The sequence below is a fragment of the Lampris incognitus genome, chromosome 1 (genome assembly GCF_029633865.1).
Source record: "Lampris incognitus isolate fLamInc1 chromosome 1, fLamInc1.hap2, whole genome shotgun sequence".
NCBI lineage: Eukaryota > Metazoa > Chordata > Actinopteri > Lampriformes > Lampridae > Lampris > Lampris incognitus.
In genome coordinates this window covers 99,136,750-99,157,108 of record NC_079211.1, presented here as the reverse complement: position 1 = coordinate 99,157,108, position 20,359 = coordinate 99,136,750, and the positions used below count along the sequence as shown (strand labels likewise).

At 46.8% G+C, this 20,359-nt stretch overlaps 1 protein-coding gene across 1 annotated transcript in view; it reads left to right on the top strand.

Annotated features, from left to right (window-relative positions):
* Window positions 1-20,359, top strand: part of sh2b3 (SH2B adaptor protein 3) — a 99,962-nt gene that overhangs the window by 13,284 nt on the left and 66,319 nt on the right. The window contains exon 2 of the mRNA XM_056292549.1: window positions 7,621-8,877. Within this exon, the coding sequence (XP_056148524.1) occupies window positions 7,648-8,877 (1,230 nt within the window). The 5' untranslated portion in view covers window positions 7,621-7,647. The remainder of the gene's footprint in view (window positions 1-7,620; window positions 8,878-20,359) is intronic.

Sequence of the window (20,359 nt, the reverse complement as noted above, 5' to 3'; positions counted from 1 at the left end):
TCATTTAACTTCATCACCAGGGCCAAGGCCTCTTGCCTTGTGCTCAAGTTTAAACAGTTAATTTCATTTTACGTAATGGGGACGGCTTATTAAGAACACATCCTCTTTTGCCAACCCAAGGAAACAAAAGGCGCATGTGTCGTAGGTGTGCGCGCGTGTACATTCCCGGACATGACGGGGGTGTCTTTTGTCTCGGCGTGTGTTACTGTACAGTCACGAGCAGCCGAGCCGAGCCGAACAGTGAGATGTGTCGCTCGTGTGCTGTGCATAATAACCCTGTCTTCCGCCGTGACAGAGAGCGTGCCTATGGCCCCTATGGCCTCGGTGTGTGTGTGACCTGCATGTGTACCCGTGCTTCAGTGTGACCTGTTTGCGCACCACGAATGCCGTGTCGGTGGAATTGTTTGGGTGTCGGTCCCGTTTTATGTCTCGGTGTTAGCGGCGTAGTCTCGAGGTTTCCTCGCGGTTGTGCGGCCCTCGTGCGAGTAATGCTGGTTGTTTTGGCCTCGGCTGCCAGCAGGCCACACCAGAGCCGGTGCCGTACATAGCCCGGCCGTCCAAGGCGTGCTAGTGGACTCGCGGGCCCTACCCTCATCCCTCGGTATGGGGTGTTGAATCACGTTCCTGTTTTGCGATAAGTCTTCTTTTGTTTTCTTGAAGTGCGGGAGAGAGGAAAGGAAGTTGGAGGAGGAGCGTCTACGGCGGGCGACCCAGGCCGTGAGCCGGGTTTGAACTTGCGACCTTCGCGCTCTGCACCTTAGCCCCCCCCCCCCCCGCCGATGCCAAGCGGCGTCCCAGACTTGAGTCATGAAGGGGTTTCGTGATAACTCGCTCAAATCTAATTCAGTAAAGTTTATTCATCCCTGAAAGGCGATGAATAAAGGCGAGGACACATTCTTGAGACTTTAGACACACATGTGGAAAACAAAAGCAGACACGCCGTCACTGTTTGCAGCATCTGACACCCCCAGTGAAGTAAAAAAAAAAGTACTCAATGAAGGGGGGGGGGCGCGGGGTTTGAATTAGTCACTATTGAGATCAGTCGGGGGAGACTTAGCGAGCCGAGCTGAGACCACAGCAGTCTAGACCGCGGTGGTTTTAGTCGGTGACAACACAGATCACGCGTGCCTTTCCCTGCTCCGTTCCTCTGGTGTATGTGGAAATGATTGGGGGTATTCCCAGCAAAAAGGAATTTACTCCCATCTCTAATCCCCGGAGCGATGGCTTTCTGCACTGAAGCGAGGGATGGCGTAGCGCAATGGTGGTTAAAGCCCCACTGTTTGGCGCAATTTATTTTCAATTCATGCTGCTGATTTCCCTGCATCGATTGAAATCCCACACTTTTTTTTTTTGGATACCCCCCCCCTTTTTTTTTCTCCTCAGTTGTACCTGGCCAATCACCCTGCTCTCCAAGCCATCCTGATCGCTGCTCCACCCCCTCTGCCGATCCGGGGAGGGCTGCAGACTACCACATGCCCTCCTCCGATACATGTGGAGTCGCCAGCCGCTTCTTTTCACCTGACAGTGAGGGGTTTCACCAGGGGGACGTAGCGCGTGGGAGGATCACGCTATTCCCCCCAGTCCCTCCCCCCAAACCCCAAAACAGGCACCCCAACTCACCAGAGGAGGCGCTCGTGCAGCGACCAGGACATATACCCACATGCGGCTTCCCACCTGCAGACACAGCCAATTGTGTCTGTAGGGACGCCCAACCAAGCCGGAGGTAACGCGGGGATACGAACCGGCGATCCCCGTGTTGGTAGGCAACAGAATAGGCTACCCGGATGCCCAATTTTCTTTTCAAATCATTATTATTTGATGAACTGGTCAGTAAATAATTGAGGGATTCAGATACAAAGTGACCCCCTGTGTGTGCGTCCAAACATCCGCCGAGCCCCAGTTTCGTCCTTTGCCAGCTCCACCTGCCTCGCTTGTGCTTGTGTTTATGGGCTGCATAGAGAGTGGCCTATCTTGCACAGCGGACGAATTCTACATTTAAAAAAGCAAGCTCCCCCAATCATTGTCCAATTGTTCATTTAAAGCAGCTATGAAGAGTTTGGTTTTTTTTGTTTTTGGCCTTTCGGCGCCCCCGTGCACAAAAAGCAGTAGTGTTCCACCGAAGAGCTACTTCATTTCACACGAGCGTCGCCTCCTGTCGCAAAGCTCTGCAATCACAAATGCACTTGCATTTGTTTTGAGCAGAGGGGAGGGAGAAGTGTAGCGGCGTTTTGGGAAAACGGGTGTTTGCGAGATATGAGACAATAAGGCGATGAGGTCATGCATCTCTAGCCGTGGCTATGTGTCCCGTCTGTGAGCTGTAACTTGTCTGGAGAAAGACATATAGCGTCGTGACTTGGCGATATCTAATCGTCTTGCTGATGATCTCGTTTGATAAGATCGGTCATATGGAGGCCTGAAACTCCACTTGAGGCTGGTGTAAGTGATCAGTGAAAATGTCTCCGCAGCAGCTTCAGTGTAAGTGGTTGCAGCATCACTGGTTTTGCAGCGCTATGTGGGAAGCTGATCAGTCACTTCAGAGCGACCCGAAGCGAAAGCCAGCGCCAGACCACGTCGCCGGGCCGTGACGCTGGCACCCGCCGTCGCCATCAGCTGGGTTTCCTCAGCTCCCCAAACAGCAAACCCAAAAGACTTGCGGGTATTAGCTCCTCAAAGTTTCCTGTGGTGCTGATGCCTCATGAGGCGGGGAGGCTGAGCCAAGTGGTGGAAAGCACAGGGGGACAGACAAAGATAGCAGTCAGGTTGAGTCACAGCGAAGAATGGAGCCCTTGAGGAAGAGGAGGTGAAGGCAGAATGAGAGAGGTCAGCAGGAAAGGAGGGAACACAGACAAGCTGTTGCTATGTTGTTCGGCATACAGCTTTTCCTCGTACCCGCAACATTGCGAAGTCTGATCAAGCTTTTGACCTCTGTTCAACTTCCTCCCAGCCTCTCATCCATACATGTCCCCTGCCAAGCCGAAATGCCCCGAAATGCAAAGATATTATGGAGAAAAAAAAAAAAGGAATCGATAAATATACCGAGGAATGAGGAATGGCAAGACAGTGAAGGAATAAGTAGAGGAGGTAGAAATATGTGTGTCAGGATTTGGGCTTCTTTTTACTCCCCCCCTTGCTTCTTACTGACTCAGTTGAGGTGAATGAAGAAGAAGAGAGAATTCAGAGACATCTGGGGATCCCGATGTTACCAGACGGAGAGAGGGGAAATCATGGGAACAGAGACAGCCAAGCCCCCCAGAGGGATACGAAGAGGAAGTGTGGGTGTTTGTGTGTGCGTGCGAGTGCGCACGTGTGTTTGTGTGTGTATATGAAGAGGAAGTGTGTGTATGTGTGTGTGTGTGTGTGTGTGTGTGTGTGTGTTTGTGTGCGTGTGTGTGTGTAGTCGCTCCGTCAGTCAGTGCTGAGTCATGGCTGGGCTGGCCAAGCAGATAGAAACAGGGTTGTGGGGGCCAGCTGCAGGGGCACAAGGGGGCATGTTCTGAGCACGCTCAGAAAACTTACAGGAAGGGTATTAGTTGTGGCGGCTCGGCACATCCAGGAACTTTAGTGACGCAATGTTTCATGATGCCAAGTTTTCGCCGCCTCACTGACGTGCGCATGCATGGTATGTCTTATGGTTATGAATAAAAAAACTGCTTGTACATTGGTTAGCCGTTCGACACAGGGGTAAGATTCACTAAGCTGTGTTTTGTTTTCTGTTTTTTTTTAAATTTTCTTTTAATTTGGATGTACTCATGTTTAGGATGGAGAGGGAGAAAGAGAGAGATTTTGGCAGAGATGTCGCTGCATGTTTGGCCTAACCACATAACGCTCCCCCCTCCCCCCCCATAGTTTTTTTGTGATCTGTTGGACCACAGTCTGTAAGCCCCCCCCCCCTCTGCACACACACACACACACACACACACACACACACACACACACACACACTTATGTTTCTTAGAATAGACCCTTTTCTGCTGCATGGGGAGGAAAATGTTACGTATCACACGCTAACCTCTGAATGGCATTAAGGCTACACTCGGACTGCAGACGGGCTATTATTATGAAAGTATTGCACTGTGTTGTTTGATATGCTTGTTTATAGACCACCTGGGAGGAAAATAGACTTGTTTTACCTTGTTAGCCCATTTCCCAAGTCATATTATTTAACCTATTCAACAGCTTATGCCAAAAAAAAATCTCCAAAAACTTTTCTTTTACTTATTTTACATCAAAATATAATCACCTTAAAGCGGCATTAGACAAGTTTTTTTTTTTTGCTTTAACTTATCAACTTATGTAGTAGATGTTGATTGCACAGTGAAATGGCTGTAGGATAATGACACCATGGGCGTTTAGATTGGTTCCCTGTAAGCCTCGCTTTCACCATGGCAATTCTGTCTGCCGCTGGGTACGATCTCACGGGAAAGTGAAGGCTTGATTTATTGCACAAAGGAAGTGTGTCAACCATTGCGCAACCAAAATAGGAAGAGGATAGCGCTTTTGTTTTCCCTGGTAGCTATCCCCAGTAGTGGAAATGGCGGACTGTGGAACAACTAAAGTGACAGTGGAAACTCTACCCGCCAAGAGAAAAAGAACCCCGTTGACAGAGGAGGCAAAGAAGGCGAAGAGGGAGTGATAGAAACAGAGGTGAAACAAGAGTGAACCTCAGGCAGGCATTCGCTCGATGGAGAGAGCTCCAGTGTTGTATGGAACTCTGTTTCCCCATTGAAATCTATTTCCCCCCAGCCGGAGGAAAGCGTTCACATGGAAAGAGGTTAGCAATCAGTTACAGTTAGGTTAAGGTAAGCGTTCGGTTGAGGTTAGGTTAAGATTTGGGTTAGGTTGAGGTTAGGTTAAGATTTGGGTTAGGCTGAGGTTAGGTTAAGGTTAATCAAGTGTCCTGGTGTTGTATCGAACTCCAGTTAGGGGGAAACAGATCTCGACGGGCAAACAGAGTTCGATACAACACCGGGGACTTGCGAGGGTTCCAAACCGACTTTCAGTTGGCATTCTTCTACTGGATCAGTAAATAACACAACCTGCCTACTTATGAATACTACTGGATGTTTTACTCTGCCTTTATCATAGCACTGAGATCAGGGTTTCTAGTTCAAATTGGGATTCTTACAGTTGTTTCTTGCTTTGGACAGTAGCCAGGCTGATAATAAATGGAAAGTGATCCAGTTGTATTTATGACAGCAGGTCAAACAATAAAAACACTTGGAAAAACCGGGGGGGGGGGGGGGGGGTTGAAAAGTTGTCTACAGCCACTTTAACGTCCTCTAAAACAGCCATGGTTTTTGTGGCGGTATCGCCAAGTGCGAGTGGGCTGGCGAGAAGCGTTCAAACCAATAATATGACAGAATGTTTAGCTCCATCCAGAAGGATCCAATCACATCCCTCTCTTTAAGTTTTGTCCTGCCCTGATTTCCTGTTTTACCTGGAATTACGTCACATTACAGAAGCAGGACACAGTCTGAATGCCGCTTTATGTTGCCGCTAAGGAAGACGCGAGCCATGTTTGCAGTGGTGTACGTGGTTATGAGAGGTGTTGTCCACAGAAACCTCATTAGATTTCTCCGGTGTCCTTTGAAGAAATACCTCCAACCAGGCGGTGTCTCATATTATGATATTTCCAGTGCCAACTTTGAATTTATTCCAATCATTGATTATTATTGTTTCATGCAACCAATTCATTCCGCCATCAGTGTATGAACGTGTGTGTGGACGAGTGAATGTGAGGCATGCACTGCACTGTAAAGTGCTTTGAGGGGTCGGTAGACTAGAAGAGCACTATATAAATGCAGTCCATTTACCATTTAGACAAATGCATCCGTTTGGCTGTTGTGGCTACTCAATTTTCTGTCGCTAACGAATGCAAAAACAAAATCTCTTTTCCCAGACTACTTGATTTACCTTTCCATAAATACATTTCAGTATAACATACTACAGGAAAGCCAAGATTATGTTATGGGATATGTCAGTGTTGATGTTATTCTTTCTGTTGCGGTTAAAAAAAATGTCTAAACCCATGTATTGGGGGCCTGTAATGTACTTATATTATCCCCTGACTGTCTGCATAAGCCCATAAACTTGGGTCTTGTAACAGCTCAAGCCTGCTCTGGTTCTTTGAAAGTGACTCCTTCCTTCCGCTAATCTTGTATAACTATGGGTTGAGTGCACTTGAGGTGATTACTGTGTGTGTGCACATGAAAGAACTGCAGGGCAAGGGATGAAAAGGAGGAGGACAGAGTAACGCCCTGGTTGAATAGTTTGGGAATGCATCCTTGTTTCTTTCCCCTCACTTCTGTGGCGCTGGGTGGCCAACATTTCAAGACACCTATTCATTGCTGTGATGAAAGGGGCAAAAGAAACGTATCATAAAATGACGATCATCCGGATTTTTTTTTAGCAAAGAATGGCCACCAGTGCATTGATGAGTAATAGGGCTTCCATGCAAGTTATCCGTTGTGAATTTGCAGATTGGACATTTTTACAATGATATGGTCACGCCTCAGAGCTCTATGTTGTCATCTTGCCACTGATGCAATATGCAGGGTAATCTTTTGAATCACTTCTACTGGAAATCGAGCGTGGCCTCTGAGAAAAGGACAGAGAGAGAGAGGGGAAAAAAATACAAGGAAAACAGGGAATAGTGGGAGGACATAGAGGTAATAATCCCCTCTATGAACCTGTCATAATGAAGGCTTCATCTTGAGTAATAAGAAGGCATAGTCAGGTCACATGTACACACACACACACTCACACACATGGACAAGAAGGTAGTGTGGTCAATTGAGAAATGTTCTTACCATACTTCCTCCATTGGGGCCTCATTCAGTGTCTGCCTGACTGACTCCCTTTTTACCATTTTCATTCATCTTTGCTGCACGCCTCTCTGTTATCCGTATCAGCTTTATTTGGAAGCGATTCAAGCAGCTTTTATTGCCTCCCTCCATCTCTCCTTCCATCTTTTCCACTTTATCCATCTCCTTTGTGGATGGACATGTTTGTAGAGTCCCAGGATTTTCACTTGAATATATTCCCATTTTTATTTTCATGGCACTTTGTCTGATTTATGTCATTTTTCCAAACTGAAAAATAACTCATTGTTTTATTTGCTGAACCGTGACTGTCCTCGTCTCCTGTTGATGTAATTCGAGGCTGGTTGATTGCCAGAGATACTTCTCAATTCCATGTAATCATATTTGGTCTGACTGAGATCGATTGCAGATAAAATGGGTATTTTGGCAGGTCCTCCGTAATGTTTGAACAGTTTCCAACGTTTATATTGTCCAAAGAAAAGAAATGATGGATTGCCAGTTCCATCTTTAACTTTCCGCAGCACTTAAAATCATCTTAATTTGCCTCTAATAATCTTTTTGTTTCTCTCTCCATTTGTGCCCAATCCCATTCTTTTCTACTCTTTCTCCTTCCCACCCTCATCCTCTTCTCCCCTATACCATCTTTACCCCCCTCTCCAACATTTCCGTTGCTCCACCCCTTCCTGTGACTCTCTGCTTTATCTCTATCTCTCTGGATTTGTATTTCTCTATTTGTCTACTCCTCCTCTGTCACTCCATTTCTTTCTTTCTTCTACCTTGTTTCTCTCTCACATGGCAGTGATTCTCAGCCGGCCTGGTTACTGCAATGAATGGTAACACTATCCATCCAGCCAACACCACCACCACCACCACAGCAGGAGGAGGAGGAGGAGGAGGCCCAAGTGTGGCAGCGCCCCCAAGAGGCTGGAGGGAATTCTGCGAGCTGCATGCCATTGCCACAGCCCGGGAGCTGGCTGGACACTACCGGAGCTTCGCCAGAGAGCGACCACAACACGACATCCTCCCGCCGGAAACCTTCTCCAAGCAGTTCACTGATCTCTTCCAGCAGCACTTCTGCTGTGAGGTCGACAAAGATGGAGCTCCCCTTGGCCAGAACACATGTCCCTCCACAACTGAGAGCGGTTCCCCCTCCGCCCCTGGGGCCCCTCCCCTTCCACCTCCTCCTTCCCAGCCGGGCATGATTGGTCGGCTGCGGTTCACCTCTTTCTCCGGGGCGCTGGACTACCGGGAGGCGGGGCGATCGAGCGCTGGAGCCGCACTTTTTGCCGTCCTCTCCCCGAAGGCGGAGCCGGTGGCGGTAAGCCGGGAGCAGGAACAGCCCCTGCGGTGTTCTTCAGGAAACCCCTTATCAGGAAACCCGGTGTTGCTCCGGGGGTCATCCCGCAATGCTGGTAGTGGGTCGCTGTTGGTTTGCAGCCATAGCAATGAGGACGTCTCTGGCACTGAGCACCGCCAGGTGTCTGAACGGTACTCCCCCGACACCACGGCATCCAACACATGCAATGATGTCACGCACTTCTCTGTCAGCCAGATTCGTCAGAGTGTCCGGCGGCTCTTAATGAGACGGCCCTCTCCCGGTCCCCCCTCCTCCCAGGACCTGTTTCCCAACAACGCCAGCCCGTTGAACCCTAACAATAATCCACCCAACATTGGCGATAGAGTGGTTGGCATTTCCCCGATGACAGAGGAAGTGACAGCCACGTCATTGCCATCGTCCTCCCTCACTTCCTCTTGCCTAAGCCCTGAAGCGACGCCCCCAACCTCATCGTCATCTTCGTCGTCTAGAGTAGCCTCTCAACTCCTGGATCGTTTCCGCAGGTTACGTGGTGGCAGCATGAGGCAGAGGAGGTCAGAGGGAAGCAGCTGCTGTAAAGAGGGCCAACTGAGGTACCTGCTGGTGGACGACACTATTTCAGACACTCAGCCTCACTGGCAACGCTGCCGCCTGCTGGTCAGGAGGACCAGGGACACACAGGGAGAAGTAGGAGGAGGGGGAGGGGAAAGGTACCAGCTGGAACTTTATGATCCTCCAAAGGTAAAATAACACACGCTCATACACACACTTATGCATATATACAGTGCACAGTGCATGCATACATACAAGCACTTAGTGAATACACTGCTTGTTCAATCCTGTTCACGTAGCTTATTTAAATGTCACTCACACCGTCAACATACTGGGCCGTGCCTTTACACAGCCCTTTTTTTTTGGTTATTTTATTTTTTGTCCAGGGCTACCTGTCCTTTAGTTGTTTTGGACAGTCTTTTTAATCACAAAAGATAATTGAATATACTGTAAACTACAGGTCTCTGGATGCTTGTTCCAAATCAGTCTGTGAACAAAGGAAGTGACTCTTGAAAAGGTTCAGCGGTACATTTGTCAGCTGAGACGAGACAAGAGGAAAAGATGCAGCTAGCTTGTCTACCCATCGATTCAGCGTTCAATGAATAATTAAATCGTGCAATAACTATTCTGGCTATTTTTATCCATGAGTGACATGAAATCATAGATGATTCTTTTCGGTTTAGTTTATCTATCACTCAGCTTTGTCTGTGTTTACTATAGTCATCTGCTTAATGTCGGCACGGACCACAGGCTTAGTTTGATACACAAACGGTAGTCTATTTCGTAAATGTCTGGGATACGAATTTGCATGTTTTTTTGAGCATGGCAACATTTCACAAGCCACAGTTCCTCAGTTTTTCTCCAGTATCGGTGAAAGACGCATCGTTTTGTTGAGCCGCTTTTCTTTTTCAACAAAATGAAGAAAAAAAAACAAACCCACAAAACCCTTGTTTGGTCTGCTGGTGACAATTTGTTCAGTTCTGTCACAAATACAGGCTCATTAAGTAACTCACAAAAACACACATAAATGTGTGCGCGCGCACACCCACACACAAAACACACGCACACACACACACAATCATTTCCTGTTTCCAGCTGTTTGAGTCACAGGGGCTTCCCCCCTCCCTCTTTAAACCATCTCAGGTCTCGCTCCGCTGCTGCGTTTTTACAGCAGATGATTTCGCTGCATCTAAACAGCTTATTTCAGTATACAGTCGGCCACATGACTGGCTGAGCAAGGGCGAAGTCGTGGTGACATTTAACTCGGTCTCAGAAAATAGCAAATTTCATCAGGCGCTCTCATCGCATCCTCTGGCTGAGTGATTGATTTGTTTTTCAGCGGCGGCCTCAGCGTGCGCCTTGATGTCGAGCAGGCCTCGGCATTTACGGCGCTGGAGGAGCGACGCAATGGCAATATAACCCATCTAGCCACCGCTTAGACTCATAAAAAGCTCGTCGCAACACCATTTCTTGGCTTCTTGCACAGCGCTGTCATTTTTAAAAAAAAATTTTTTTTTTAGCCTAAAAGCCATCGCTTTATTATTGTCCCGACTGCTCGATTTCTGTGATGAGAGGACGTTTGGCTCATTAACTTGACTAGAAAATGTCAAAGGAAATACAGAGGCAATTTGCACTGTCACCTAGATCCAATCTCTTGAAATTTCGCCCAGTGACGTCAAAAGCTCGCCGTTATAGGTTTTCTCACGTTACCCCAATCCAGAGTGTTTGACCCTAGTGGCAATTCAGAGCTTAATTAGTTCTGTGAATCTGCAGGAAGTAATGCAGTTCTCCTCTACCCAGGGGTGAGGGAGCTTGATGTGCCTCCTACGTGGTTTCCTGTTTAGTTGGAGTCTACCTCAGCAATAGCTGACATTTATTCTTTACTCTAGAGGTCATAAGCACGGCAGTTAGATAATTAGAAAATACCAGCCTCACGTGCATTTGGCGATGCTGCGCTTTACTGTTTCTTTGTTTTTTCCTGTTTTTTTCTTTTCTTTTCATGCAAGGATATATGTTTGCAATTGACCAGGGTGCATTTTTTTTTTTAGTTTTCCTCCCTGGAGGGTTATTAGACTATTATTATCTCGACTTGTTTTGACAGCACATCACAACACAACAGGATGTCTTTTGGCTCGTATGCTGTTGCTTGGCTCTCCACATGACACCCATCATGCACAACTCTGTAAAACGTCTTGATGGGGCCAGCTGCAAGGCTGCACGTGTTCACACACCCAGCCCCCCCCCCACCCCCCACCCCCAGATGCCCAAACTGGTAATCACAGCGGCGAGGCTAAACGTCGTGTTTGCCGCCACCATCTTTTAAGGTCACTTAAAGCAGAAGTTCGTCTCATCAGGCTGTGTGCAAGTGTGTATGCGTTGGTGCGTTCACTTGTAGTGTTTTATATTTAGCTGCCCTCCTCTCTTCAGCCAGCTGCAGCTCTAACCATGTGTGTGAGGTAATTCGGTTGATGATAGAGCCAAAGCTGCCCCAGTGTGTGTGTGCGCGCGTGCCCATGTTTTTGTGTGCGTTTGTGTGTGTTCACGTGCATGTGTGTGTGTAGTGGGGACGGGTTGAGGTTGCTTCTAGCCCAGTGGATTGAAATTATGTTTTAGCTAGGAAACTGCATTGCAGCTTTCCCTCTCCCTGTGGTTTGTGTGTGTGTGTGTGTGCGTGTGCGTGTGTGTGTGTGTGTGGAATCTTGGCTGGGCTGAGAGTAAAGGCCCTGAGAATAGCCTTAAAAGGAATGAGATCTGTGGAGTAGTATGCACACATTTAAACATACACACACATACGCACACATGCACAGAGACCCATGGATTGCAGTGAAGACTAGGAGATCTCAGCTGGTCTCATACAGTCTGTTCACACCCCACAGAAAATATCAATTTCAATTTGCAGAAACTTCTTTTTTTGGTGACTTTGCGGCATTTTTATGGTTGGACTATTTCTTTTTTGTGCTCTTGGAGTGTGGAGTTTCACACATCTGTGGCAGGGACAGAATAATTTACTGAATCAACCAATAATAATCTGTGTGTGTGCAGCCTTCCTAACTGCATATAAAGAGATCCATGTATATGTGCTTGGTTTTGTGTCTACGCGACACTAGAAACATTGATGGAGTCATTTCGCAGCAAGAGGAAGCTGCATGAAGGCTGATAGTGTGTGTGTGTATTTGTGTGAGGCTTCTTCAACGAAGGCTGCACAAGCACGAGCTCATCGGCTGTGGTATTTGTTTTTTGGTTTGTTTTTTCAAGTTAAAATTGTTAAAATTAAGTTCCCTTTGTGTTAGAGATGCGAATGAATTTGGACCAGGCTTTCTCAAACTTTTGCAGACAGTGATCCAAATGAAAAAGCTCATGATCCTGCAGGGTCCCACTTTTGTTTATTGCATCGAATCGAACCCTGAACACTGCACAATTGTTCCAGCCTGTTCTTCCTTAGAGACGCGGTCTTTGGCCTCTGTTATATGAACTCTGCACAGTTAGTTTGAGGTGAGACTACCATCGGACCAGTCAGGAAAAAGAATCTGCAACAGACCATGTTTTTTTTTCTTTTTCTTGTCAGCTTCCACTAATTTTTTAATTTGTGCACAGACGGCATAACATTTTGCTTCCGCTTTGATCAGCAAACAGTGTTATGATAGTCGGCAGATCACTTGTAATAGTTTGTAACCTTTTTAAACTTTGTCCTCGTCAACATATATATATATACCAGAATTGCAATATTTAAAGAGGTAGTGAACAATTTTTTGAGCAGGAAACACTTTCAGTCTAACGCACACCGCCATCAGTCGTCCTTATACACATCCCTTTTTATACTTTTTATGAATATGAGTGAGTAGAAACAGACTAAACATGGGCACTTGTTAGAAAATAAGGTGAAAAAGAGGTGGCGTGCAACAAAGTTTAGTAGTTTAGTCAGCGCTGGACTTCATATGTGTCCCCTATGTAATATGATCTCAGCAGAGTGGCCCAGTGGTTAGCACTGTTGCCTCACAGCAAAATGGTCCTGGGTTCGAACCCCAGGCCGTCCCAGGTCCTTCCTGTGTGGAGTTTGCATGTTCTCCCCGTGTCTGCGTGGGTTTCCCTGCGGGTGCTTTGGTTTCCTCCCACCATCAAAAAGACATGCATGTTAGGGTTAATACTCCTGTCTGTGCCCCTGAGCAAGGCAGTGGAAAGAAGAACTGGAGTTGGTCCCCGGGTGCTGCAGCCGCCCACGGCTCCTATACAAAAGGATGGGTTACATGCAGAGAACACATCTTATTGTAAGCTACAATGACGAAATAAAGTGGCTGTCTTCTCTCTTGATGCTCCCGTATTACGTGTCCACCATGGAGCAGTTTGGAAGGGGTTTGATCATAACGTGCACTTCCTTCCAAAAGAAAGGGCAAACGTGCATTTCCTCCCTCAAAGCCGCCGTGTCACGCCATCTCTTTTTTTGTTCAATGTGCCGCCATGGCAGTCAGTCCCCCCCCCTCCAAGGAGCATACCGATATGTTTTCAGTTCATAAATTAAATGAATAGTTCATAAATCATTCTCTTTTCTCCTCATTTGAATGTGAACAATATGTCTTTTTTTCATATATAATGTATATTTACCTGTTATCTGTGTTCATGGACAAATGTCACTACTCATTCCTGTTTCCTTTTTCTTTTTTGAGAACTGTATATATGGACATTGAGAGGATACCGAAATCCATGGACTGCTTCTTACGACATCTATGTATGTGCTGCGTATTTGAACATGCGACTGTACTGTATAACTGCACCTGATAAACGTAAATTAAAAAATATTCAAAAAGAAAAAAGGATGGCCTGGTGGCCTGTCCAGGGTGTCTCCCCACCTGCCACCCAATGACAGCTGGGATAGGCTCCAGCATCCCGCGACCCTGAGAGCAGGATAAGCGGTTTGGATAATGGATGGATGGATGGAAAAAAGGAAGGAAAAAAAACCCCCTACTTGTAGATCAGGTGATTCGGCCATACTAAATTGTCCCTAGGTGTGAATGTGTCGGCCCTGTGATGGACTGGCAGCCTGTCCAGGGTGTCTCCCCGCCTCCCACCCAATGACTGCTGGGATAGGCTCCAGCATCCGGCGACCCCGATTGGGGTAAGCGGCTTGAATAATGGATAGATGGATGGGGGGAAAAAAAGGGGGGGTAGTACAGTTTTAAGTTTACACTTGCTTGCTTTGATTCAATATTTATTTCACAAAACAGATGACTTGTAGGAGTCAGTGGCTTCTATGAAATAAGGGGCATTTCAGCCAATGAAAAATGGCTACAATGCAATAGTTATATATTGGATTTCAACCAAAACTGATAAGTTTTCTTTTGTTGCTAGTTTCAGAGCACAAGTGCTTTCACATACGGTGGCACTAATGGAAGAGGAATTCTTAAATAACAGGAGAAAACAACATCCAACTCCAAGAAAAAGTTGTAAAATAAAGTTTGTTCAACGTTTATAATGGCATTTTACCTGGGAAAAATGCATTTTATGGCGTTACTTTAACCTGAAATCAAAAATGTTTGCGCTTAATGCGATAAGTTGCCCTGATTGAATTTGTTCCAAGCTGTTGTGTATTTAGAGTAAAAGAAAGTGCCATAAATCTGCAGCACAATTAATCACACTGCATCATATTATGGATGTCGTCTGTGATTTTTATACCGGTGTTTTGGTATTCGGTTGTTTTTTGGGAGAAAAAAAAGCCCCTGACATTTTGAGGTTTTACTTTATCAGCGTTTAACTGGCAACAATAAAAAAAAAAGACATCAGATATGGGGTTGCGTGTCCTTTTGGAGATAGAATAGTGAATACAGTGTTGCTCTGTAATGTTGGCGATATGAATTTTGTTTGCAAACAGAGTCAGACAAAGACCGCGTTGTATTGGTATGACTGTCAGAGAAGTCTCTGAAGCTGAATTCTCAGTTTCGCCTCACTCTTTAGTTTCAGTCATATGTCTCTCGCTGAGGGTGAAATGACATCCAGCGAGGATGAGCAAGCGCTGCTTTCCACGACTTCGATTACGCAGGCTACACCTTTCATTCTGAGTAGACCGTAAACGTGCGTGACGCCGATTGTTGTGTGTCAGGAGCAGAGCAGTTTTAGATGATTTGTGCTGCTCTACTTCTCTTGAAACTCTTGACTTGCTCATTCTTGATTTTGTATGTGGTCGCCCGACCTTCTTCGATCATAATCTGAAGTTGATCTCATCCGAGGCTGACATTTCTACAGGGCTCTATAAACCCCTCCTTGTCTTCTGATGTACAGTAGGCCTAATCAGTGGGTTTGTGGACTTCTAGGTCCTCTGTTTGTCTGTCTGGTTGTCTCTCTCTCTCTCTCTCTCTCTCTCTCTCTCTCTCTCTCTCTCTCTCTCTCTCTCTTTCTGTCACAGTGTATTGCCAGGAAAATGTCAGTGTTGTGTTCCAGAGTCAGTTCCCACAGACTGCTGCTGTCCTGATGGCGGATATGTTTCCTCAGAACCTCCTGTTGGTTACATCTTAATACACCACCTCTGATCTCAGCTGCATGCTGTGTGTGTGTGTGTGTGTGTGTGTGTGTGTGTGTGTGTGTGTGTGTGTGTGTGTGTGTGTGTGTGTGTTCATGCGTTTGATCCAGTTTTCCGAGACTCAATCTTTTCCACATGGTCTAAATTCTGCGCATGCACATAAATTTGGCCATATATATCGCGTTCCCCTCTGGGTTTATCGCTCTTTGTCTATGTGTGTATTTAGGTTGTTTTTTTACGTTTGCTTTCTGCGTGGTTCATGCGTGCATGTGTACTTTCAATGCAGTCTTACACATATTTTCATGTGTTTTAGTGTGTGGAAAAACTATTGCAACAGGTAATGGTTAACCAAAATGCAGAGTCCCTCCTTCCTTTCAGTTACATATATCTTTGTTATAGCCATACTTTATTTTGAGCTTTCAGTTAAACACAAAACAACTATATAATATAATTGAACAGACCTTGTCCAGCCGGCCGAATGAAGTCATGGCCCATTAAGCCCACAAAATTGTAGTTTTACAGTTACTTGTGCATTTGTGTACATGCACATATTAATTTTTAAGCATTTTTATATGTGCAGCCATCCAGTCTTCTCCTTCAACTGCTCATTTGCCTCTTCTTCTTCTCTCTTACTCTTGCTCTCTCTCTCTCTCTCACTCCACTGACAGCAAGGAGTTTGCAACATCAGTGGAAAATAGTTCAACAACCAAACCCATGCTTTCCATCTGTTCTGTGTTACTTGGTACGCTCGAGTCTCTCAGATGGCAACATGCAGCGTTAATTTGGCTCTTGCTGCATACCACAACTAAAGCTCTAAACACATGGGCCCAGTCGACTGAACCAGAGACCGACTGAAGCCGACCAAGAGAGGAACAGGAAACAGGCAGGAGACATGAGAAAGACAGACGGACAGCCTAGTTGGCTTAAAGACAGTCAAACAGGCATACACAAAAAAGACAGATAGACCGATCTATGATACACTCTCTTTTCCTTCCTCTGTTTACTCTTGCATGTTGTCGCCTGCAGGCTCAGGGCATTGTTTTGTTGAGCTGTGAAACGGGGTGTTTGTTTGTTTGTCTGCTGAGTTGCAGTTTGACAAAACATGCATTCTGTCAGGTTTTTTCATGTGCAAGTTTCACAGTACAACGAAATTCTTATATCCAAATGCACTCACCCAGCTAGAGAGAGAGAGAGAACTACTAAACCAAAGTGTTTCTCTTTCTAGGAATTGAGAACATTTAAGAAACCTGAAAATGGGGCCATAAACCAATCATGTAAAAGATGCGTATTTGTGTTTCCTTTCAGTCGGTTAACTCAGTACAACATATATTGTATGGGTTATAACTCCCTCGAGTCTGGCTGAAGACACCTCTATTCACGTCTGAAAGGCAAATGATGCATGGTGACGCATGATGTCTTGGTCCCACCCCATATAGCATCTTCACTAGCAGCATCCCTCAGTTCTTTCATGCTTCACTTCGTGAAGAACACCTTTAAAATATAGTAGAAAACTTAGCAAAACTTTTGAGATAGCTAACTGGGTTCCACTAGGTTAGTCTTCACAACAGCTTCATATTAGTGAGTCAGCTTTCCACTGAATGTTATCTTTGAAAGTTTTTGCATATCGTTTTTGTTTGTTTGTTCAACTTGGTGGTTGAGCTGCGCTAGTTTAACTTCGCTAATGGCTGCAGCTAGCAAACATGAGTGAGCATACTCAAACCAATTCTTCTTCAAAGAAGAAAACTATTCCCTCATCCTTGTCCTCAAGGCTGTGGTTTTTCTCTGCACAAGAAGGACCTCCATTGTGCTTGCCCACTCCATTTTGGAATCGTCCATGCTAGACTAATGCTAACTCAGCCTGATGCTTGCGTGCTGTGTAGCCAGCTCAGGCGGACGACTCTCGAACAGCTTGTGACTCTAGTCGAACAGAGTTTGGGTCAAGCGGTGGTGCGGCAGGAGGATCCTCTCCTCTCGGTAATTTCCGGACAGCCTGTATCTGATTCGGAGAAGCAGGGCTCTCCTGGAGCGACCAAGTGGTGCAAAAATGGATGATATGGAGCCCGCATGCTCTGCAAATTTCATGGCTGCAGGCGGGCTCCTTTTGGACAGGAGGAGGAGGATATTGTGGAGCTGGACTACGGCCTTTCTGGAGACGAGCAAGAGGGGTTGCACCTGGATCAGGCTACCTCTGGTGCTGTAGGGGTTAGCTAGGACATTACAGATAACTCTTCTCTGGCTCTGTTTCGTCAGGCTGCTAGCAAGCTGGAGGTGGACTGTCCTTCCCCACCTCTGGTGCAGAAACAAACAAAATTTGCGGGTTTTCCCTCCCCTCAGTGATGACTACAACCAGAAACTACCTACCCATATTTCCGGATTTCCTCATCGAATTGACATCTACCTGAGACATGCCGCTGTCTACTCACACTGCTGTGCCTGGATATGGGCAGTTCCTGGACCTGGATGGGACTGATAAGGCAGGCTTTGTAAATCCTCCTCCCATGTAGCCAACCTTGGCTTCCTACCTCGCGCCCTCCCACAACACCAAGCTTGCGGGTCCGGTGGTCCTACCTTCTAAACACTCTTTTCTCCCTCACCCAGCTGGATAGAGTTTACAAGGTGCAGGCTGATACTTCCAGGGCTTTGAGTTCTGTTACACTCCTTCAGACTTAACAAGCTATGTGTCTGGCAGAGCTGGGATCGAAACTACCCACAGGCAGCCCCCTGTCCCTTCTGCTGGATGAAATCAGGTCAGCGTTCGACTACATTTTGTGCACGTCACGGTGCACGGTGCTGGCACTTGGCTGGGGCTTAGCGAGCATGGTGGTAGCACAATGACATCTGTGGTTGATGCTGTCGGACATGCCTGACAGACAGGGCAGCATAGCTGGATGAGTGGATTTTGATGGAGGGTCTGTTTGGCCAGTCACTTGAGTCCATTCAGGCCAAGTTCGAATGCAGAAAGCTGCAGGCAGAGGCGCCATGGAACGCACTACCCAGGAAGGAGGTCGGACAAAAGCCACCACCCGGTGCTTTCAAGTCAACCTCGTTGCCTCCCCTGCTGAGAAGAACGGCCCCAGCCGCTGCGGCCGGGCTGCCCTCTTCAAAACAGCTGGCAAAATTTGCTGCACGCAACTCTGCCTGGTGCAAAGGACCTCCTAGCCTCATGAAGGACACCACGGTGAGGTAGAAAAAACCAGCTTCCTCCTAGCTATGGAGGAGAGGGAGGGAATTATGTACTGGAGATGCCGCTGCCCCCCATCTTGGGCCATTCAAGAGGCCGCGTCCTCTTTCTGTTCAGGGGTCAAACCCAAATCAGTCATGTTCCCCCAAAATATTGTCTCGCAAGCACACTCTGTGCTATTTTGGGCTTTTCCATTGATCTGAAAAAGAGTTCACTAACCCCAAGTCTGCCATTGTTCTTTCTTGGGCTGGAAACACTCTCGCTCACATGTCACTCTTGCCTGTCTCCGTACAGGATAGCGGCGTTTTGCAATTGCATAGCACAGTTTCAATTGGGGCAAAAACTGCAGCTTTGCAAATATCTACAGCTGTTGGGAATAATGGCATCTATGATAGCGGTAGTTTTGCTGGGCCTATTGTTAATGCATGTGCTGCAGCGGTCGATATTATCTCTTCACCCATACCCCATGCGTCATCTCCACAGATGGGTAACGGTAACCGAGCAGTGTTTGGCGGCTTTGTTACCTGAGCAAGAACCGCACCTACTGCTATATGGGGTACCTATAGGCAGAGTCCTATACCACAAAGTGGTTACCACGGATGCCTCATTAAAGGGCTGGGGGGGCCATTTGCGGAACAGTAACAATGAGGGAAGAGTGGTCGCCTGTGGAATGCAGCTGCCACATAAATTACTTGAAGCTTCTAGCTGTGTTTCTAGCTCTACAGCGCTTTCAGTCTTTTCTGGTGGGTCACCATGTTCTGCTCAAAACAGAAAACACGGCAGTGGTGCCATACATAAACAGACAAGGAGGCACTCACTCTCACTCCCTACTTCACCTGTCTCACTCTCTACTGCTCTGCTGGTATGGAGCAGTGTGCAACTTTTGTTGATCAGAGCAGGACACATCCCTGGTCACCTCAGTCGAGGTGCAGACCTCCTATCCAGAGGAGAAACTCTGGTCAGGGAATGGAGACTTCAACCCAGGGTGGTGGCGCAGCTATGGGATCGGTTTGGCAGGGCCAATGTAGATCTCTTCACCTCCAGAGAAAACACACATTGCCATCTGTCGTTTTCTCCAACAGACCCCAGTACATCACTGGGAAAAGATACTCTGGCTCATCAATGGCCTCAGACTCTACTGTATGCATTCCCACCAGTGGAGTTGATTTTGCCCACTCTAGGGGGGTTCCTCCAGTGGAGCTTATCCATGATTCAGGTGTCTCCCTGTTGGCCAGCGAAAGTGTGGTATGCGGAGATAGTCAGCCTCATGGTGGGGGAGCCTTGGTGTCTCCCAGTTTGCAAGGCTCTTCTATCTCAGGCAGGGGGGAGAGATACTTTATCACCGACCAGAGCTGTGGCTTCTGCGTGCTTACCTGTTGAGAGGTTAGATTTAATGGCCAGGGGCCGAGCCTGCTGTTCAGAGTGCAAGGGCTTCATCTAACAGGGGCCTGTATGCTTATAAGTGGAGTGTATTTTAGCAGTAGTGCCAGGGAAGGGGTTTGATTCCGTTTCTGTGTTCTATGGTGGATGTTCTGACATTCCTTCAGGACTTGTTGGAGCAGGGCTGTTCCTTTTCTACCATTAAGGTCTATTTAGCTGCAATATGGGCTAATCATGTGGGTTTTGGTGGAGTGTTGCTGGGGGTGCACCCTCTGGCCATATTGTTTGTAAAAGGCATATGGTGGTTCAAACCGGTTGTGCAGCCCAACATTCCTCCCTGGGATCTTAACTTGGTTTTTGATGCTTTGTGTGAACCACCTTTTGACATAAAGTTTCTCTGATATAAGACAGTCTTCCTTTTAGCGTTGGCGTCGGCTAAACAGGTAGGGGATCTTCATGCTTTCTCAATAGATCCAGCATGCCTGGTTTTTGCACCAGGGAATACTAAGGTGATGCTACACCCTAATACAGCATATTTTCCTATAAATTCCATATATTCCATATAAATAAGTCATGCCTATGTCCTACAGTTCATTGGCTTT